Consider the following 21,569-nt stretch of genomic DNA (forward strand, 5'->3'; position numbering starts at 1 on the left):
AAGTGTGCACCCCCTTGCGCGCACCGACCCCGGATTTTATAAGATGCGCGCATCTGCGCGTGCATGTTATAAAATCGGGCGTAGATTACAAAATCTGGCCCTAACTGTATGTATATTTTCAATATATTTATTTAACATTTATTTAACAGCTTTTCTATACCGACATTAAAGTACACATCATATCGGTTTTCATAATAACAAAAAGGTAGAAAATGCAAATAACGGGGTGGGGGGTGGAGAACCAAAAGGGGGCTCAATAACAGTGAGCCTCAAAAATTAAAGAGATAGGAGAGAGGTGAGAAAGATGGTAACAAGGTTAACTAAAACACAAATATACAAGTGTTACAAGATTATTCATTTTATTTATTTATTTATTTATTTACTTATTTATAACTTTTTTATACCGAAGTTCAATTAACGGAGTTAATTATCATTCCGGTTTACATAGCAACAAAACATTGACAGTAACAAAAGTTGTCTTACATAGAACAAGGGAGGAGATAACTTGGGCGCAACTTAAATAAATTAGTACATGAGGGAAACTTAAAACAATTTGGTAAGTTATAGAGAGGGAGAAATGGTCTGAAAGAAGGGGCCTGAAAAAAGGGGATCAAGAGCGAGGGAGGTATGGCCTGAAAGAGAGGGGTGTGGAAAGGAAGAGGGGTTTTTACATTTTTTAAAGGGTATCAAGAGCGAGATAGCAAAATGGCAAGCTGGGGGGATGAGGCGGATGGGATTAGGAACCTAAGCTTGGGAAGATAGGTTCAATGATAAAGTGGTGAACGGCAAGAGATTATGGGAAAGCTTGTCTGAACAATAAAGTCTTAAGTCTCTTCTTGAAAATGAGAGGGCATTGTTCCAGCCTGAGGTCGGTAGGGAGCAAATTCCACTGTTTGGGACCTGTGGAGGAGATTGCTCTTTTACTTAGGGAGTTTTTGGTTGCAGGTACTTGAAGAGTGCCTCTCTGCGCTAATCTGATAGGGCGGGCTGAGGTATGAAGCTGCAGGGGGGTGGAGAGGTCTAGCGGAGAGATGTTAAAAATAGCTTTGTGAGTGATTGATAGAAGCTTGTACAGGATTCTGTGTTTGATTGGGAGCCAATGGAGCTTCTTAAGGATTGGTGTAATATGGTCCCTTTTGTTAGTCTTAGTGAGAATCCTTGCAGTTGCATTTTGAAGCAGCTGGAGGGGCTTGATGGAGTTGTCTGGCAAGCCGTGAAGAAGAGCATTGCAATAATCGATTTTTGAGAAGAAAATTGCTTGCAAGACTGACCTGAAGTCTTGGAAATGAAGGAGGGGTCTTAATCTTTTTAGAACTTGAAGTTTGAAGTAGCACTCCTTCACTGTGTTATTGATGAATCCAGAGAAGTTCAGTTGGTTGTCCAAGACTACCCCGAGGTTTCTGACTTTAGAAGAGATGGTTGGGAGCCTTGTAAGGGGCGAGCTGTTTAGAGGAAAATTCCCATCTTGAGTGATTAATAGGAACTCAGTCTTGTCTGTATTAAGTATCAGGTTGAGATTTGAGAGGAGGTTATGGATAGAGCGAAGGCAGAAATTCCAGTGGTGTAATGTGTTGTCCAAGGAGTCATTTACCGGTAGAAGGATTTGGACGTCATCTGCATATACGTAATGTGTTAATTTAAGGTCGGAGAGGAGTTTACAAAGTGGGAGTAGATAGATGTTAAATAAGGTAGGTGAAAGCGAAGATCCTTGTGGGACTCCGAAGGTGGAACTGAATGGAGATGATTCTTTACTGTTTATCTTCACTCTGTAGAACCTGTTTTGGAGGAAAGATTTGAACCAGTTTAATGCTGTGTTTTTGATGCCAATCTCAGAAAGTCTGTCGATGAGACATTCGTGGTTAACTGTATCGAATGCGGCGGTTAAGTCCAGAAGGATAAGCAGGCAGGGCTGTTTTTTTCCAAGGTTCATGAGGATATTGTCCGACAGTGATAGAAGAAGGAATTCTGTGTTTCGGGATTTGCGGAAGCCGAGTTGAGCCGGGAAGAGGAGGATGTTGTTGTCTAGGAATTCGGAGAGCTGTTTGTTAACTGTTCTTTCAAGGATCTTAGCGATGATTGGAAGATTTGCAATAGGACGGAAGTTTGCTGGGTTATCTGTGGAGAGATTGGGTTTTTTTAGAAGCGGTTTCAAAATGGCGAGTTTGAGAGGGTCAGGAACGAGACCTTGGGATAGGGAGGCGTTGATGATCTGAGCGAATGGCTTGGTGAAATTTTTGGCAGAGGCTATCAGTAGGTTGGCAGGAATTGTGTCAAGTCGGTGGGAGGAAGGTTTTAGTTTCCTTAGAATATTTTCAATTTCTAAGGCTGATGTGGATTCAAAGACCTCTAGGGTTGCAGCTTGTGTGGATGTGGATAGGGTGATGGGTAGATGGGTGAGTTTGGGGATGGGGGGCTGAGAAGTAGAGGGCTGAAATGGTTGGATAGTAGCGTTCTTATCAATGCGGGAAGCGAGAAGATTAGGTATTTTATTCATGAAATAGGTGGCCAGTTCAGTGGCTTTGTTAGATGCTTTGTCATCTGGAATTTCTGGTGTGGGTGGTTTGGTCAGCGAAGATACCAAGGAGAACAAGGCTTTAGGGTCAAAGATGAAATGGTGTATTTTCTGAGAGTAGAAGTCTCTTTTTGTTTGCAGGATGACAATTCTGTATTGGTGCATGAGAGATTTATAGACCATGAGGTTTAAAGGTGTAGGATTTTTTCGCCATTTCTGTTCCATTTTTCTGAGTTCGTGCTTCTTGGTTTTTAATTCTGGGGTGAACCAAGGTTTTTTATTAACTTTGTTGGAGAGAATAACTTTAGATATAAGCGGGCAAGTTTTGTCTGCCACTTTGTTTGAAATTTTGATCCAGGACGCTAGTGCTGTGTTGGCGTCAGATAGGTTGAGCTGGTTTACAGGATTGCATGTGATTTTATAAAGATTTATGGCGATTACTGGAATTACCAAGGTGATTACAAGGATAAGGAATAAATGGGATTTATACGGAAAGAATTACAGGATTATGCAGGAAAACTGCTAGCTGCTGGCAGAGGGTGCGGGATGATGGGAAGGGGAGATGACTGGATGCCAGGGGTCAAGAATATTAATCCGGGAATGCCTGGTGAAAAAGCCAGGTCTTTAGCAATTTTCTAAATTTAAGAGGGCAGAGTTCCAGACGGAGATTGGGAGGAAGAGCATTCCATTGAGTAGGGCCGGCAATTGAGAAGGCGCGGTCCCTTGTAGCTGAGAGACGGGCTTTTTTTGAGTAGGGGGACTAGAAGTGTGCCTTTGTGGTTCGTTCTGGTGGGGCGGGAGGATTGTGTGAGTTGAAGTGGTTCATTGAGCCAAGAAGAATTGTGATTGTAGATAGTTTTGTGTATAATGGTAAGGGTTTTGAACAGGATGCGGGAGGAAATGGGGAGCCAGTGTAGGTCTTTAAGGATGGGGGTTATATGGTCTGATTTGCGTGCATTACTGATTATCCTTGCTGTGGCATTTTGAAGTATCTGGAGAGGTCTGATGGTGGAGAAGGGAAGGCCAAGGTACAATGAGTTGCAATAATCCAACTTGGATGATAAAGTGGCTTGGATAACAGTTTTGAGGTCATGAGTATGGAGTAGGGGCTTGAGCTTTTTTATGACCATGCGTTTATAAAAACCTCCCTTTATTACGGAGGTGATCTGGTTCTTAAGGCTCAGATGTGGGTCGATTATAAAATTCAATAGCGCATATTGTAGCAATTTTCAAAGTATGCAAAGTAGTAGTATATCCCTGTTTTAATCTGTATTTTGTTTTTAATGTTTTAAAAGAAATCATAGTAGTTCATACCCATTATTTTTCTTAGAAATGTAAAATGACCCCTGAAATATATTTTTATGTTGAAGCGTATCGGATTATTTTAATATTAAAAGGAATACAAAAAAACATGTTTTATATGAAAGAAACATGGTATCCAGAACTAAATGGAAATTTCAGTACATAAATGCTATTTTCTAAAATTGTACAATTTCTTCATTTGTGTTCACATGCAATTTACAAAACTGGCATTCTTTAAATTTTGAAAGTGTTACAGCGTTTGACTTTTTTTTCTTTTTTTACGGTTTTTAACTTGAAACATGCTATTTGAATTGTTTTCTATAGTAGTCACCATTTAACCAATATCTCTTTGCACAGATTCCAGAACTTGCTATGGTCAAGAAAAGCATTTGTAGAGAGTATCAAAATCTACAACCACAGTGCTCTCTACATGCCTGCATTCTCCATGAAGACTGCTACAGAGCCATCCTTTCGTGTCTACTACACTCTGGAAGACTTCAGTGCAAACCAAACTGTGTTATTTGCAAACCCTAAATTTCTACACAATATTGGCAAGTTTTGGAAAAGTAAAGGAATTCATGGCAAGCGCTTGTCTACAGGTCTTTTCCTGGTTAGTGCTGCCTTGAGTTTATGTGAAGAAGTGACAATCTATGGATTCTGGCCTTTTTCTGTGGACTTGCATGGAAAATTTATCAGCCACCATTACTATGACAATGTATTGCCTGATATCAGATTCCATGCCATGCCAGAAGAGTTTCTACAGCTCTGGTTCCTTCATAAAAGTGGGGTGTTAAGAATTCAAATAGAAGAGTGTGATGATTCTGTTTTCCAATCTTCAACCTAAGAACATAGAATTGCAATACTTAAATTTTTTTTCTTTTTTCACCTCTCAATACAAATATACTGATAAATAAGAATGAATTAACATAGATTAGAAAACGTACTTGTTGCCTTGTCAAAGGAAGGAAAACAAACAAATTTTTATTTTAAGTAATTTTTTTAATAAACTATGAATACAAAGTTAGGGCCTGATTTTAAAAAGCATTTGCATGCTTAAAATTGGATTTTACACTGGTAAATGCACTTTACCCGTGTTAAGTGGGCTTTTGAAAATTGCTATGATATGTGCCATTGAATTGTCCATAGAATATTCACGTATAAGTGCACTTTATGATGGTAACTTTCAAACCCATGTGCACACATACCGGCCTGCGCTGAGATATGTGGCCTTTTTATATCATATGCACACATGTTATAAAATGGCCTGGCTGCACGCACACGTGTAACAAATTTTAAGTGGACGTGTACATAGGCACGTAAATCCCAATTCTGCCACTGGAGAATTTTAAAAGGAGCACACATCCACCCCATTACCAATTTTCCAGTTCGTCCACCGGTTTACCCAGTTACAAGCTAGGTCCTCCAAAACCCCTGGTTTGATAGCCAGCTCTCCCCCAAGTTACCCCAGACCCTTTAAACATGGCAGAAATGGCTCATTTTTATTTTTTTTACTTACACCTTGCCCTAGCAGAAGTAATGTTACGCAGCAGAGGACCTTGGCGCAAGTATTTACACGCACATCTCTTGGCCAGGCCCCAAAACATCCATGCCTCACCCAGACCATGCCTATGCCCCACCCCTTTTGGAAAAAATTTCAGATGTGCGCACAACGGGTTTTATGTATGTATCTGGGTGCTTTTTTAAAATAGGGTTAGCACACACAAGCCTCACAAGTGCGCACATATCCAATTGATGCACCTGCCAGGCTTTAAACATTCACTTTTGTGCATGTAAATTACTTTTAAAAACTGCTATGATAGTATGTTATATTTGTACATGTAACTCCTTGTAAAATTACCTCTTTAATGTCCAGCATGGATCCTTTAGGAGAAGTAAAATAAATTCTGAACAAAGTAATAACTTTTTTCTCTAAAAGTGCAAATAATAATAGTTACTTACTTTGTTCCATTCCAGATTGGCACTTATATAGTATTTTTGTTTCTGTTTTACACTGAATGAGTTTGTCTCACCTGATTTGTTTTCTAGTAGTTGAAAATAACTCTGTTCAAAAAATTAATCATATTTAACTAAGAAAGCACATTACTTGAAGCTAAGTTTTCCATTGTAATATTTGAGGAAATGGTAACTCCTTAAATAAATAATAATAAAAAAAAAGGTACCGGATCAGGGCCAGTGGCAGTCTACACCTTCTGCTTTTTCCCAATTGGGAAAAGTAAGCAAATTTCTGGTTTGGTGGCTTAGCATGACCTGGCAGAAAATCTCCACTTATTTGGTGATTGCATTTTATTCATGCAAGCTTCTATTTTGTCCATTTGATGCCAATGGATGTCACCATCTATAAACTATTCTTTTGTTCCTTCACCAAATTTCTTCCTATTCCATTTTCTTTATTTTTGTTTATCCTCATGAGCAGCAACTAGAATCTTGATAAAACATAGCAAAACTAGAAATTAAATATTAACAGATGGGCTTATGTTGTTAAGTAAACATTATGGAGCAGTATTCAAAAGTTTTGCATAGATAAATGCATGTTTACTTGCATACAAATATGTATTGGAAACACCCCCTGTTTTCAGGTAGAATTGGGAAGAATTTGGTCAGGGGAGGAAAGTATGTTTGGTGCTTATATTTTCAAATCATCGCATGCATTTGCAATGCCTGTTTGGCACCTCCTTCATGTATGTCACTCAGATTTTCAAAGGGAAGTTCCATGGTCGCTTTCAGGACCATGAGTAATTAGTACACAGACACCTACAACTTTCCAGAATGATTTCAAAATTGTCCTCCTAATTTAATTCAGAAGACATGAAAATTGATGTTCACTATACTTTTACGTGTTTCACAAATATTGTCAAACATTTTTGAATATTTTGCTATATTCAATATTGCAAAATTCTTTTCTGCAAAAAATGAATTGCTGCATGTTGCTTTAAGAAGGTCAGTAATCCATGAGCAGTATGCTTAAAGGTTTGATTCATAGAGCCACATGGAAAAGTGATAGGATTCAAATTAATCACATTGTACATACTTAGGGTTTGACGATTGCGGGGTGGAGATGAGGCCGATAGGTGTTCAAAGAAAAGGCCCAGAGAGAGAGAGACAGAGAGTGTATGTGTTTGTGTGAGAGAAAGAAAGCAGCAGTACCTGAGTGAATGAGACTGTGACAGCCTGTAGGAGTGGGAGCCTGTGTGTGTGTGTGTGTCTGAAAGAGAGGTGTATGAGAGCTTGTATGTATGTGGGTGTGGTTGTGTTATAGGGAGAGGGGGTGTGAGAGATTCTGTATATATATGTGCGTGTGAGACAAAGTGAGAGGGTGTTGATAGCCTGCATGCATGTCTGTGTGCTACAGCCTGTGTATATGTGTGCAATTGTGAGAGAGCAAGAGCATGTGTGAGAGCCTGTGTGCATGTGCATAACTGTGAAAGAGTGAGAAGGTGTGCATGAGAGCCTGTATGAATGTGTGCAACTGTGAGAGAGCAAGAACATGTGTGTGAGAGCCTATGTGCATGTGCACGACTGAGTGAACAAGAGGATATGTGTGAGAGTCTGTATGTGTGGCTGTATGAGATGGTGTATTTGAAAGCCTATAAGCATGTTTTGTGTGTGTATGTGTGTGTGAGAGAGAAAGAGCATATGTTTGAAAGGCTCTGTGTGTGTGAGAGAGAGAGTCTGTGGGAGATTATATGTGTATGTGTGTGTGTGTTTGTGAGAAAGCAGCACCTGAGTAGTGAAAGTTTGACAAAGGTAGCCTGTAGGAGTGGGAGCCTGTGTATGTGTGTGAGAACCTGTATGCATGAGTGTGTGTGAGTGTGAGGATATGTTTGAAAGCCTGAATGTGTGTATGAGATGGTGTGTTTGAAAGCCTGTAAGCATGTTTGTGTGTGTGTGTATAAGAGAACATATGTTTGAAAGGCTCTGTGTGGATCTGGGAGTGGGAGAGTATGTGTGCGTGTGAGAAAGCAGCACCTGAATAAGTGAAAGTTTGACAGCCTGTAGGAGTGGGAGCCTGTATTTCCCTGTACTTACCAGGATCATTCCAGATGGTGGGTTATGTTCCATGTCCAGCAGATGGAGTCAGAACACAAAATTCCCAGGGGAGGAACCATATAACCACGCCTCCCCTGTAACAGCTCTCAGTAACGTTCTGACTCCAGCAGATGTGAGCAGGGGACTTGTGGTCCCCAGCTTGTTAGCTTAGGGCTACCTCCTCAGGGGGATCAAGTTTAAAAAAAAAAATAGGAAGTTTTAAATTTACAGTTTAGGTCACTTTGCTAAGGCTCCTCTTACAGTAGGGGGAGAGCTCTCCGCTGGTGCTGGCTCATCGCTCTCTAGCCTGGTGACTTGCTGACAGGCTGTTGCCTATTTTCTTTCTTTCTTTTCTCATTTTCCTCACTGAGGGCTTTCTTTTCTCATTTTCCTCACTGAGGGCTCAGTTGGGGTAAGTGTATTTTTGTTTCATCTTCTTTTTCAGCAGAAGACTGCAATTTTTTGGACTCTCTGAGGTGAAAGTTGGTAGCGCCGGCCTCTCCCTCCTGACCCAGGTTTTCCCCCCTCCCTTTTGGGGAGCGACCATCCCGACCTGCGGCCCCGCGAAGCACCATTCCTCGGGGCCGCCTGCTGTCGGGAGGGTAATTCCCCGTCAGTTCTTCAGGTCGGGGGACCGCGGCAAGCGTCCGTTGCCGGGTCGGCGCTCATTTTAGGCACGAGCCACCTGTAGAGCCTCCCCCCCCCCCCCCCCTCTCTCTCCCTGCGGCGATGTAGTCCGCGGTGCCTTGTGAGGGCTCCGACAGGGCCGGATTATTTTCTGAAGAGGGTCTGTGCTCAGGCTGTTTTCCCGAGGGGGAATGTGCGCCAGCTACTAACAAGGATGTTCGAGCTGCAGACCGCGTGGGAAGGAAGCGCCAGGCCCCGTTCCCTCTCAACGCGGGAACGGCGGACATTTTGTTGCAAGATTCTGATGCTGCGCTTTCTGAGGAGGATACGGATAATCCGTTCCCCACTTCTAGGCCCGTTTTGGACCCTTACTCCGAGTCTAATCCTGGTAGGCAGAGGGGGATCCCCCGGTGGGTGACCCCTCAGGATGCCAGGCCTTTTCCCCTGAATTCATAGTCCTGATGCACAGGGCTTTTCTTCAGAGCAGAGACACGACCTTCGGGACCTGGGGACCCTCTCCCCCCAAGATACCATGTCCTACCCCTTTCCTGGGTGGGACCCTCCCTCAGGCTTGCCCCCCTTTAGTAGGTGGGGGAGCGGGGACATCTCGTGGCCCTACCGGGACACCATCGATAATACAGACTTCGTCGGGGGAAGGACAATCCCAGGACCCTGACGTGGATGACCCCACCTTGGCGGCCCAGGTGGAGGGCGACGACCCTAGGGTCCTCCGCATCTTCCAAGCGGCGGAGTTAGATGACCTCATTCCCTACATCCTCCAGGAAATGGATATTGATCCCCCTCCGGAACCGGTGGGGCCTGACCCGGCTCTCAAGAAGGGGGACCCCCTCCTAGCAGGACTGCGGCCTCTAGTCAAGTCTTTTCCCACTCATCACAAGATCTTGCAGTTGATCACTCGGGAATGGGATTCCCCGGAGGCCAACCTTAGGGTCGGTAGAGCCATGGAACAATTGTATCATCTGCCGGCCGATTTTTTGGAAATTCTCAAAGTTCCCGCCGTAGATTCTGCGGTATCAGCGGTCACAAAGCATACCACTATTCTTGTCACTGGAGGGACGGCGTTAAAGGATATGCAGGATCGGAAGCTGGAGGTTTACCTCAAGCGTATCTTTGAGGTCTCGGCCTTAGGGATGCGGGCAGCTATCTGCAGTTCCCTTCGCACAGCGAGCGGGTCTTCGGTGGGTGCAGCAGCTTCTCACCTCCCAGTCCTTACCAGACGCTGAGGCTCACCAGGTGGACAGACTGGAAGCCGTGGTTGCCTATGGAGCGGATGCTTTATATGATCTTTTAAGAGTCCTAGCCCGAACCATGGTGACGGCGGTCTCAGCGCATCAGCTCCTTTGGCTTCGCAATTAGTCGGCTGATGCCTCTTCCAAGACACGTTTGGGGTCCCTTCCTTTTAAGGGTAGGTATCTTTTTGGTGAAGACTTGGATCAGATCATCAAGTCCCTTGATGAGAACGCGATGCACAAGTTGCCCAAAGATCGACCCCGTTCGTCAAGATCATATAATTACTCCAGAAACCGTTATCGTAACCAGCGGAGAGCGCGTCCTCAAAGGCAACAGCTACCTCGGGCTCCCTCTTCTCGTTCGCACTCCTGGAACCGGCCCTTTCGTGCGCGCCGCCAGGGTAAGGAAGCACAGGGTGCTGGTACATCCGCTAAATCTACCCAATGATGCCAGACGGACCTGCGAGGTGGTCCCTCGACTGGGGGGTCGCCTTGCTCTCTTCTACGAAGAGTGGGTCCAAATCACGTCGGATCAATGGGTTCTGGATATTCTAAGATGCGGTTACGCTTTGGATTTTGTTTGTGCTCCTCGGGACTGGTTTCTGTTTTACCCTTGCGGGTCCTTAATCAAACAGGGAGCCGTGCGGCAGACCCTTGATGAAGATGGCCTTCAATTGGGGGCCATAGTGCCGGTGCCAGCCGCCGAACTGGGCCGGGGGCATTATTCAATCTACTTTGTGGTTCCCAAGAAGGAAGGTACTTTTCGTCCTATCCTGGACCTCAAGCAGGTCAACCGGTCCCTCAGAGTCCCTCGTTTCCGCATGGAGACACTCCGTTCAGTGTTAGCGGTAGTTCATCCGGGAGAATTCTTGGCTTCGTTGGATCTCACGGAGGCATATCTCCACATACCAATTTGTCAAGCTCATCAGGGTTACCTACGCTTCAAAATTTTGGGTCAACACTTCCAATTTTGCGCTCTTCCCTTTGGCCTGGCCACAGCTCCACGGGTTTTCACGAAGATCATGGTGGTAGTGGCGACAACCTTGCGCAAGGAAGGCATCCTTGTGCATCCTTACCTAGACGATTGGCTCATCCGTGCAAAGTCACGAGTGCAGTGTATCCTCGCAGTCGACAGAGTGGTACAACTTCTCCAATCTCTGGGATGGATTGTCAACTTCACCAAGAGCAGCCTGGTCCCGTCCCAGTCGTTGGATTTTCTGGGAGCTCACTTCGACACCAAGAATGCCAGGGTTTTTCTGCATCCGGACAGAGCTCATTCTCTGCTTCAGCAGATTCAAGGATTTATGGCGCTCGAGATGCCCACTGCCTGGGACTACCTGCAGGTACTGGGGACCATGGCCTCGACCAACAATCTGGTTCCTTGGGCATTTGCGCATCTGAGGCCTCTGCAGAGATCCCTACTCTCCCGGTGGCAGCCGGTGTCGAGACATTTCCAGGCAATCCTTCCAATTCCGAGAGTCTCCATTGGTGGCTGGAACCGCGGCACCTAGCTCAGGGGGTGTCGCTGGAGGACCCGGATTGGGTGATTATCACCACGGACGCCAGCCTCAGAGGCTGGGGAGCGGTCTGTCGGGACAGCTCAATCCAGGGTCGATGGATGGAGGAAATGTCGAAGTGGCCCATCAACCGCTTGGAGACCAGGGCGGTCCGTCTGGCGTTACAGGGTTTCTTCCCCATAGTACGCCATCAAGCAGTCAGGGTGCTATCGGACAATGCGACTACAGTGGCGTACATCAATCGCCAGGGAGGCACGAGAAGTCGGTTGGTCTCTCTGGAAACCGACAAATTGATGGAGTGGGCAGAGCTTCACCTCCAACGACTAGCGGCCTCGCATATAGCGGGACTGGACAACGTACAGGTGGACTTTCTCAGCCGACAAAACTTGGATCCCGGAGAGTGGGAGCTCTCGCAGCAGGCGATGCGGATAATAGTACGGCGATGGGGGACACCGCACGTAGACCTAATGGCAACCGCCGGAAATGCAAAGGCTGCCCACTTCTTCAGCCACAGGCGGGAGCGCGGCGCCGAGGACGTGGACGCGCTGGTCCTGCCCTGGCCGCGCCACTGTCTCCTATATGTTTTCCCACCGTGGCCCCTCGTGGGCAAGGTAGAGGCACACCAAGGGCCGATGATCCTTGTGGCGCTAGAGTGGCCCTGACGACCGTGGTTCGCGGATCTGCGCAATTTGACGGTGGAGGGTCCCCTTCGTCTCGGTCAGCTGCCACGTCTTCTATGCCAGGGACCAATATTTTTCAAGGAGGCAGATCGCTTCTGTCTTGCGGCCTGGCTTTTGAGAGGTGTCAGTTGAGAAGGCGCGGTTATCCGGAGCCAGTTATTTCAATGCTACTGAAAGCACGTAAGATGTCCACCTCTGTTACCTATGTTCGAGTCTGGAAGGTCTTTGAGGATTGGTGTGGAGCGAATGACATTCTTCCCATGCAGGCCTCAGTGCCACAAGTCCTTTCCTTCTTGCAGGCAGGTTTGGATTTGGGTCTTGCTTACAATTCTCTTCGGGTTCAGGTGGCGGCCTTGGGGGCTTTTCTTCGCAGTGGAAATAAGGAGTTTCTGTCCTCGCATCCGGACGTCTCCCGTTTCCTTAAAGGAGTGAAACACTTGAAGCCTCCGATTCGCCCACCTTGTCCGTCGTGGAATCTGAATCTGGTGCTCCGAGTCCTCTCTGGTTCGCCGTTCGAACCTCTAAGCTCAGCTACCATCAAGGACGTCACTCTCAAGACCATTTTTCTCGTGGCAATCAGTTCAGCAAGACGTATTTCCGAGCTGCAGGCCCTATCCTGTCGTGAACAATACCTTTGTTTCACGCCTGAAGGGGTTTCGCTGAGGACGGTTCCTTCTTTTCTTCCTAAAGTGGTTTCGACATTCCACCTCAACCAATCGGTGGAATTACCATCTTTTGCCTCTTCTGAGTCTGGAGACCTGCGTAGACTGGATGTACGGCGGTCTCTGATACGCTATCTGGAGGTGATTAATGATTTTCGGCTCTCCGATCATCTGTTTATCCTCTGGTCCGGACCCCGGAAGGGTTGCATGGCCTCCAAACAATCTATAGCGTGGTGGTTGAAGGGAGCGATCATAGCGGCGTACCTTGGCATAGGTAAGTCCCCTCCGCTGGTTGTCAAGGCTCATTCTCTTCGAGCCCAGGCAACATCTTGGGCGGAGAGCTCCTCCGTCTCCACTCAGGAGATTTGTAGGGCGGCCACCTGGAAGTCGATCCATACTTTTGCGAGACATTATCGCCTGGACGTCGGTGCTCCGTCGGGCGGTCAGCTTGGAGACAAGGTAATACGTGCAGGGCTGTCTGCGGCCCACCCGTGATGGGAAAGCTTTGGTACATCCCACCGTCTGGAATGATCCTGGTATGTACAGGGAAAAGAAAATTATTCCTTACCTGCTAATTTTCGTTCCTGTAATACCATGGATCATTCCAGACACCCTCCCTTGGTTTGTGGGTTTGCTTGTGGGACATCCCTGCCTACCTGTCTTAACAATCTTTTACTCTGTATTTCGAATACTGCGCTTCTTTTTTTTTTGTTCATGCACTGCTGTTCGCAAGTTCACTGTTCAGAATTTAGTTGCTGTTTATTTGGACAGTGGTTATTTCAATTCCTTCTTTGATTACTTTATCCCTCTGTTTTTAGTCTCTCTCTTTTGGGCTTTGTTAGTCTAGTTACTGAGAGCTGTTACAGGGGAGGCGTGGTTATATGGTTCCTCCCCTGGGAATTTTGTGTTCTGACTCCATCTGCTGGACATGGAACATAACCCACCGTCTGGAATGATCCATGGTACTAGGAACGAAAATTAGCAGGTAAGGAATAATGTTCTTATGTGTGTGAGAACCTGTATGCATGTGTGTGTGTATATGTGTGAGTGAGGATATGTTTGAAAGCCCGCATGTGTGTCTGAGAGGGTATGTTTGAAAGCCTGTATGCATATGTGTGTGAGAGAGAAAGGAAGTGTGTATATGTGTACATGTGTGAGAGACAGCATGTGGGATTGGGAGACTGCGTTTTTGTGTGTGTGTGTGTGTAAGGGAGAGCCTGTGGAAGTGGAAGACTGTGAGAGTGCCTGTGAGGGAGAGTCAGTCTATGTACATATGTATGTGTGTGTGTCACAAAGTGAGACTAATGAGCCCTTGGGCTCTATTAAGTTGGTACTACCTATCTTGTGTGAGCCTAAGATAAACTTTAATAGGTGGTCGCTGATACACAACAAGACACGGTCTTTTGCCTGACCAGCCTTCTCCCTTTTGGATTGAACTTGCAGGTTCTGGTGGCTGGCATGGCTTTTCAGGTGGCCGGGCTGTGATTGAGGCAGGCAGAGTTGAGGACCAGGCTAAGGTCAAGGCAACGAGAAATCAGGCCAGGGGAAGAAACACAACAGGACAGACTAGAGGGCAAGGCTGGGATAAGACCAGGCAGAAACACACTGAAACAAAACAGGAACAAGGAAGGGATTTGCTGTAGCAAATAGCACTGCAGAACAAGCAGGAGACCTGATGTGAAGGCACTGGAAAGTGGCTCTCAACTTCCTTTTATACAAGGCAGGATATTATGTCACTTGCGACCAAAGAAGAAAGAGGATCAGTGAACACCAGGAGTTCTTTATTCAACACATAACATCAGAAAAAGCTTGACTCAGGTCGAGTTTCGCTCATTGAGCTGCTTCAGGGGCTATTATATCTAATGCCGATGGTATGTCTCCATATAGTGGTTCAGCCTCTCTGATTGTATGCTAAAAATGCTAAAAAATGTCAACACATTCGCTTGTCATCGGCTGACAACTCCGTGTCAGCTGACCATGAATCAGTCTAGAGCCACCACTTTTAGTCGTGCTCCTCAATAACAAACAACCCTCAGTGGGTTAGCATGATCAAAATATTAGCTGGAAATCATATTATGTCACTTGTGCATATCACAGTAAGTCCAGCCAGAAGGCCCTATAAAAGAGGCTCAGGAAATACAGGAGGTTCAGCCACGTTACTGGGATGCAGCATGATGCCAGAGATATGTGGGGCATGACAGATTGAACATGAGTAAGTGTATGTGTGAAGGAGAAAGAGAGAGAAGATAAAGTTGTGTGCCCATTCCTCAATCCATGACAGTCTCAGGGTGCTTGGAAATCATATTTCAGGTATGGAGATTTTTTAATCCTTTTTAGTTTTAATTATGGTGTATTATATTTTGTTTTAGGTAATTTTATAATATTTTTATGATTTTCTAATTGAATATTCTAGTCATCAGTTTTTTTTTAATGTTTTCTTTTTATTAGTATTGTTTTACTATTATTATGATTTATATTTCTAGGTTTTATTGTTTGCTTTATGAGGAATGGTAATTCTGCACTACAGAAAATCCTGCGTTCCACTAAGAATTAAATCTAAAATAGCTCCCTCTCTTGTTGGTTCCTGAACCAATTGCTCCATGAAGCAATCATTTATTACATCCTGGAATTTTATATCTCCCATTATTATTGCACTGCCAAATTGGTTTGCTTCCCTGATTTCTCTTAGCATTTCATCATCTGTCTGACCATTTTATCCAGGTGGACGGTAGTATAGCTTTTGCAACTTAGCTCTCTGCTTCGATGGAGGTTGTGGAGGAAAAGAGGCATTTGGATTCAGGGACAACAAACAACTTTTTATAATGTGGGGTTCTGAGGCACATTAAGAAAAATATGCATCCTTACCTTCAGAAATGTGGGGTTTTTTTGTTTTTTGCTCTGAGGCCTCGCTGTAAGCAGGCTGCTTGTCTGTGCTCATCATTCTTTCTGTTCTGGTAATATTTTCTTGTTCTAATAATAAAAAGAAAACAACACACACACTTTTTTTTACAGCAGTTTTAAAATCATATCTAAAAACAAACGATACAATAAAACTATTAACTCACCTTTCAGTTTTCTTTGTTGCCTCTGTTTAGTAAGTGACAATTTATTAATAAATCTAGACTTCTGCCTTTCTTTCTTTGAATAATCCATTTCTGTTTCAAGCTCTTCAGGCCTTACAAGCTGCAGACTGGTGAACCTTTCTGGTCACTGGCTATAACTTTTATTTCCATCATAAGGTCATAACCACCAACAATCCTCAAAAACGTGTGTATTATAACACAAAAACTGTCTGGTCTCTCTCTGTCCTGTGATGGATATCTACTGCAATTATCCCAGACCCCTGATAGTATAAGATAGTAATCTTGATTGGATTATCATTTACAGGCTTTTTTGTGTATTATCAATATCTGTTTACATCTGAAGCCATTTCACAAATGTACATTCTGTTGAACCTTATGTGATGTAATGATTCCCGGCCATTGTTTCTCCCTGATTAGATTAACCATTCACAGATCTTGAGTCCAGACATCTACTTGCACCTATGTCATTACAATGTCCATCCCCTTTGGTCATGAAAGGTAGTGTATTATCATTGTCTCTTTAGATCTTGGGGGCACTTTACAAACTGTAGACTGATGAGCCTTTCATTGCTTTAAAGGTCACCCCTCTGTGTATTCTGTTGTGTTTGTGGCATTGTGGACCCTTGGTCACTGTGAAGATGACTCTGCCCATGGGGAGGAGCCCCATGGGAAACACACTGATAAGCTAAACTCAGATAGTAGACACAGATAGAATGGAAGGCTTTATTGTACTGCTGTTGGTAGATGGAATGAAGCAGGAAGTTGAGGCACTGAGGTCCGCAAGGTGCCAATACGTTCAACAGTCTCAGAATTTGATTCTCACCCAGATGTTTCAGAGAGGTGGGGACCCACGGTGCGGGCAGCGCCAAGCCTGGTGGGTGGCATTGGAGCACCAGATCGCAAAGGTACTCACAGGAGATTAGGCATCTTCCTGGTAGAGAATGGTGGGACCGAAGGTCCGTGGTACAGGATACTAGAACAGTACGCCCTCAAGGAGCAAGTACCAGGTAATCCAGAGGTCCTGTAGAATAAGAGAGAGAGACCCCTGAGGAGCAGTTGTCTCAATTAGTAAGGCCCTGAAGGGAGATGGAAGCGAGAGACCCCCAAGGAGCGGGTGTCTTGAGCTTCAGAAGGAGCGAGGCCCTTTGAGTGTAGAGCGGCGTCTAAGCTTGCAGCTTAGAGCAGTCAGAGTAGCTTAACCGAAGTCATTGCTAACTCAATGGTGGTAGCCAAGCGGAGGCTATCACCATGCGGTGGGGACGCCCCCGAGGTTCCCGCCATGATGTGTATTTGAGTGTAGGAGAGGTGCGCGCATGCCCTAGGAGGCCACAGGAGTGAGCATGGTGGACTGGAATGCCCATGCTAGACTGGAGATGCCAAGACCCTTTGCACTCGGCACTGGAGGCAGCCATCTTGCCCAAAGAGGAGGAAAAGGGAAGAAAAGAGGTAAAGGCAGAGCGGTCGCAGCCATCTGCGACTGCGGATGCAACATATTCCTTCATTCCCCCATACAGCAATCTTAAAAAATATTGTGTATTGTAACACAAAACTGACTGCCCAAACTGTCATGTGTTGAGCAACTGTATTGTCTACAGCAGCCACCTCCACCCATATTGTGAAGGTCTTTCTCTTGAATGGCTTGTCATCCAGTCCCCTTATTTTCCTCCAAAGATTACATATTATACATTTTCTCACCCTGATTAGATTAACCATTTACAGATCTTGAGTCCAGACAACTCCCTGCCCCCCCCCCCCCCCCCCCCCCACCTAGGTCATTGCAATGTTCATTCCTTAGTTAATGAAATGGTTGCTGTATCAGTCATTCTACAGTCTGTGCATTGTTATCAATGAGACTTTAAAAAGCCATAAGCAATACTTGCTATACATGTTTTCTGTGTTTGTGTGTGGGGGGGTACTGCCTTTGTAGCCCCCCAAAAACCTTTCATAGATCCTTAAATCACAATTGACACATTTTGTTAATTCATAGATATATATATGTGTGTGTATTTATTAGTTGCTTTTATATGTTTCTTTATTTACTAATTTATACACATGGCAAAATGTATTAAATACCAATATACACTTTTTCCTCTTCACAAGGTATTTCATGTTCAATACACACTTCTGAAAATACAGACAAGAAAACCATTGCTAGCAGCCATCAGTTGTTTTATTATTTATTATTTATTTATTTAGAATTTTTTTATACCGACATTCTCGATACAAATATCAAATCAAATCGGTTTCCATTATAACAAAACAGTCGCGGTTGAGGCGTTACATTAAACAAGGTGTCTGAACAATAGAACAAAAGTATTAAATAGGAATAAATGAATCATTGAACAACGTTAATAGATGAAACAAAATAAATAGAATAAAATAGGGTAAAAGTAAAAAGTAAAATTAATACATGGAACAGCGAACAATGTTGATTATGCATTTTTAAAAAAGGACTGGTACTTTCTCCCAGAGATGATGACATTTATATATTTAATCATTAAAATCTCACCTGTAGGTCTAAGCCAGCGCTTCTCAACAGGTGTGTCACAACACACTAGTGTGTTACCAAACACCGGCAGGTATGTCGCGTCTCCCGGTGTCCCACTACCTTGTTCTACTTTCCTTTTACCTTTTTCCAGCCCCCGTGGGCCAATTGGAAGCCTCTTTCTTCCTACCCCCATTGCCCAATGGGAAGCCGCCTCCATTCTGCCTGCCCCTGCGCAGGCCAATCGGAAGCCTCCTCCCTACCAGTGGAAGCTTTGATTGGCCAGTGAGGCAGGCATCAGAATGCCCGGGGGTGGGGTGGGAGGAATAGAAGTTTTTGAACTCCAATAAAGCAAGGCCGCACGGTGAAGAGGAAACCTGATCCCCGAGGAAGCAAAGCTGCCATGGTAGCCCATTCCTATGGCGGTGAAGAGAAAACCCATCCCCGACCGAGACCACCAAGGGTGCCCATTCCCATGGTGGCGAAAAAAGAAGGCCCGCCAGAGTAAAGCCGCGGCGGAACTGGAGCCCATCCCTGCAGTGAAGGAAGAAGTTTTTGGTGAGAGCTGGATCGTCTGTGTGAATGGATGCCTGGGTGAGAGCTGGAGTGTCTGTGTGTGAATGAGTGCCTGGCTGACAGCTGGTGTGAATGGGTGCTTGGGTGAGAGCTGGTGTGTATGGGTCTGAATGGATGCTTGGGAGAGAGCTGGTGTGAATGTGTGCCTGGCTGAGAGCTGGTGTGAATGGGTGTCAGAGTGAGAGCTGGTGTGAATGGGTGCTTGGGAGAGAGCTGGTGTGTGTGGGTGTGAATGGGTGCTTGGGTGAGAGCTTGTGTGTGTGGGTGTGAATGGGTGCTTGGGTGAGAGCTTGTGGGTATGAATGGAAGCCTGGGTGAGACCTTGTCTGTGGGTGTGAATGGAAGCCTGGGTGAGAGCTTGTCTGTGGGTGTGAATGGGTGCCTGGGTGAGAGCTTGTCTGTGGGTGTGAATTGGTGCCAGGGTGAGAGCTGGTGTGAATGGAAGCTTGGGTGAGAGCTGGTGTGTGTGTGGGTGTGAATGGGTGCTTGGGTGAGAGCTTGTGGGTGTGGGTGTGTATGCAAGCCTGGGTGAGAGCTTATGTCTGTGGATGTGAGTGGATGCCAGGATGAGAGCTTGTGGGTGTGAATGGATGCATGGGTAAGAGCTTGTGTCTGTGGGTGTGAATGGAAGCCTGGGTAAGAGCTGGTGTGAATGTGTGCGAGAGCATTTGTGTGTGATTGAGAGCTTGTATATAAGAGACCATGATTGTGATTGAGAGAGAGACTGGTCAGGGTGGCGATGTGTTTCTGTGTGAGAGAGAAAGATTGGTCAGGAAGATGATTAGTGTGTGTATGTGAGAGAGAGAGACTGGTCAGGAAGATGACTGGTGTGAGAGAGAGACTGAGACTGGTCGTGAGGTCTACTTGGGGGGGGGACGGGACTGGTTGTGGGCGCTAAGAAAGAGGACTGTGAGGACAGAGCTTCAGCAGCCCTTGCTGCTTCTGGTGAGTGCTATTGACCTGGAAGGGAAAGGAGTAGGAGAGTTGCTGGAGAGGGTAAGTAAAGGTGGCTTTTTAACATTATTTTTCTTGATTGACTGCCATTTTAATTATTGGGTGTAGCAGCAGCAAGGTTTAGCAGCAATGAAGACACATCAGTCGGTATTCATGGTGAAGCGTCTCCCCGGCTTCTGGGAAGCCTCTCCTTTTATTGTTCATAATTCCATAGCATAGCTTACATACGTCACATGTTTTGCTGCTACATGTTTTCTACCATAAATGTTTGTGCTGACCTTTTACTAAGTAGGTGCCAGTGGGCAGCAGGTGCAAGCGGTCACTGTCTTCATGCAGGCAGGGGGGAGGTCACCAGCTGGTCGTGAGGCAGTTGTGCTGAACTATCTAAGTGTGAAAACCACATAAGAGCAAGTAGGCCATGAGCTGTTTTCGGGGGCAGCTAAAAGCTTGTACTAGATATGTCTTACGTGCAGGCTGGCTTCCTGTTAGCTGGTGGCAGATGGGGGAGAGGGGGTTATTTACAAACTGCGGTTGGAACATGACATTTTCTGCTGCATTCAGCGTAGACCCGAGAGAAGGTGAGTTAGAATTAACCCCTGACATGCTCTTTAGGAGCAAATCTCATAATCCCCACATCTCAACCTTCTGTTTTTATTAAGGAGCACAGAGAAAATCTCTGTATCCATGCTTTGTGTATAGGCTGGAGTTAGGGAAGGGGGGATGTGGAGAGAAGAGCTGAGCCGGCGTGGTGTGCCAGCTGTTGTCCCCCCACCCCCCACACCGAGGGGGAGTCTACTGTTGGCCAGTCGGTGGGCCAGTTGTCAGTGGTTATGACTGAAACATCGGCTCCTGAATCTAAGATGCCTTCAAAGGGCTTACCGTCTAGCAAGTAGGTTCTCTTCGGTTTCTCTTTTCTGATTGCCCGAGTCACTGCTAAAATACTAGGATGCAGTGCCGGGTCTCGGATAGATCCGAAGCCGCTGGAGCCTCTGGCAGTCTGCTGTCCTCCTACGGGCAAGACACAGGGAACCATAACTAACTGCGCCCAGGAGTCCCCTTTGTGCAGTGTGAGGGAGGATTTGGTTTAGATTTGGATCATAATAGTACCCTCATAATCAAAATCTACAACCCCTGGAACGACATGGATCCCTGCCTTGCTTGCAGAGGACCGAGGTAGAATCAACCCGACAGTGTGCTCGGGCAGAGGGCCTGTAAGTTGAGAGGGCATCAGCGTGACCTCGAATTTTGTGTCTTGGTTAATAAGATCTATGCCGGCGCTGCCAATGATCTCTGCTGTGGCTGACTGAGTCTGGGTCTTAGGGGTTGCGACAATTGGGCTGGGGCTTGTCGCTGGCCCGGGATCTAGTTTCCCTGACCAGCAGTTCGGCATTGATTTGCCCAATGGAACCCTTTTTTACATTTGGGGCACACCGTTTTTGGTCGTGACCTAGAGCCCCAATCAGAATCGGTTCCCTTATGCGCCCCGCCATCTGGGGCTCGACAATGTTGTTTAAAATGGCCAGGTTTCTTACAGTTAAAACAGGTGCCTTTGGGTTTATGAAATTGACCCTTCTGTAGGGCAACAGCGAGGGCGTCCATTTGAAAGGCGTGGGTACCCACATCTGCACAAGCCTTGAGCATGTCTGCTAAGTTGTAATCAGGTCTGCCAACTATGGGCTGCAAAACTTTATGGCAGTCGGCATTTGCATTTTCAAAAGCTAACTTTAATAAGAGCTCTACACTCGCTTCTGGATTATCTACCTGTCGCCTAATGGCTTCCTGCAAGCAATCAACAAATTGTGTGTAGGGCTCTGTCGCTGTTTGTCGGGTCATTATAAATGACTTTGTAACCTTTCCAGGCTCGGGGACCTTTT

The 21,569-nt window shown here is 45.7% G+C and overlaps 1 protein-coding gene across 1 annotated transcript in view; it reads left to right on the plus strand.

The window, feature by feature from the left end:
• ST8SIA1 (ST8 alpha-N-acetyl-neuraminide alpha-2,8-sialyltransferase 1) overlaps positions 1–4,816 on the plus strand; it is a 241,532-nt gene extending 236,716 nt beyond the window's left edge. The window contains 1 exon segment of the mRNA XM_029600114.1: positions 4,172–4,816. Coding sequence (XP_029455974.1) covers positions 4,172–4,658 — 487 coding nt within the window. The 3' untranslated portion in view covers positions 4,659–4,816.
• The last annotated feature ends 16,753 nt before the right edge of the window (positions 4,817–21,569 follow it).

This window comes from Rhinatrema bivittatum, chromosome 4 (assembly GCF_901001135.1).
Source record: "Rhinatrema bivittatum chromosome 4, aRhiBiv1.1, whole genome shotgun sequence".
NCBI lineage: Eukaryota > Metazoa > Chordata > Amphibia > Gymnophiona > Rhinatrematidae > Rhinatrema > Rhinatrema bivittatum.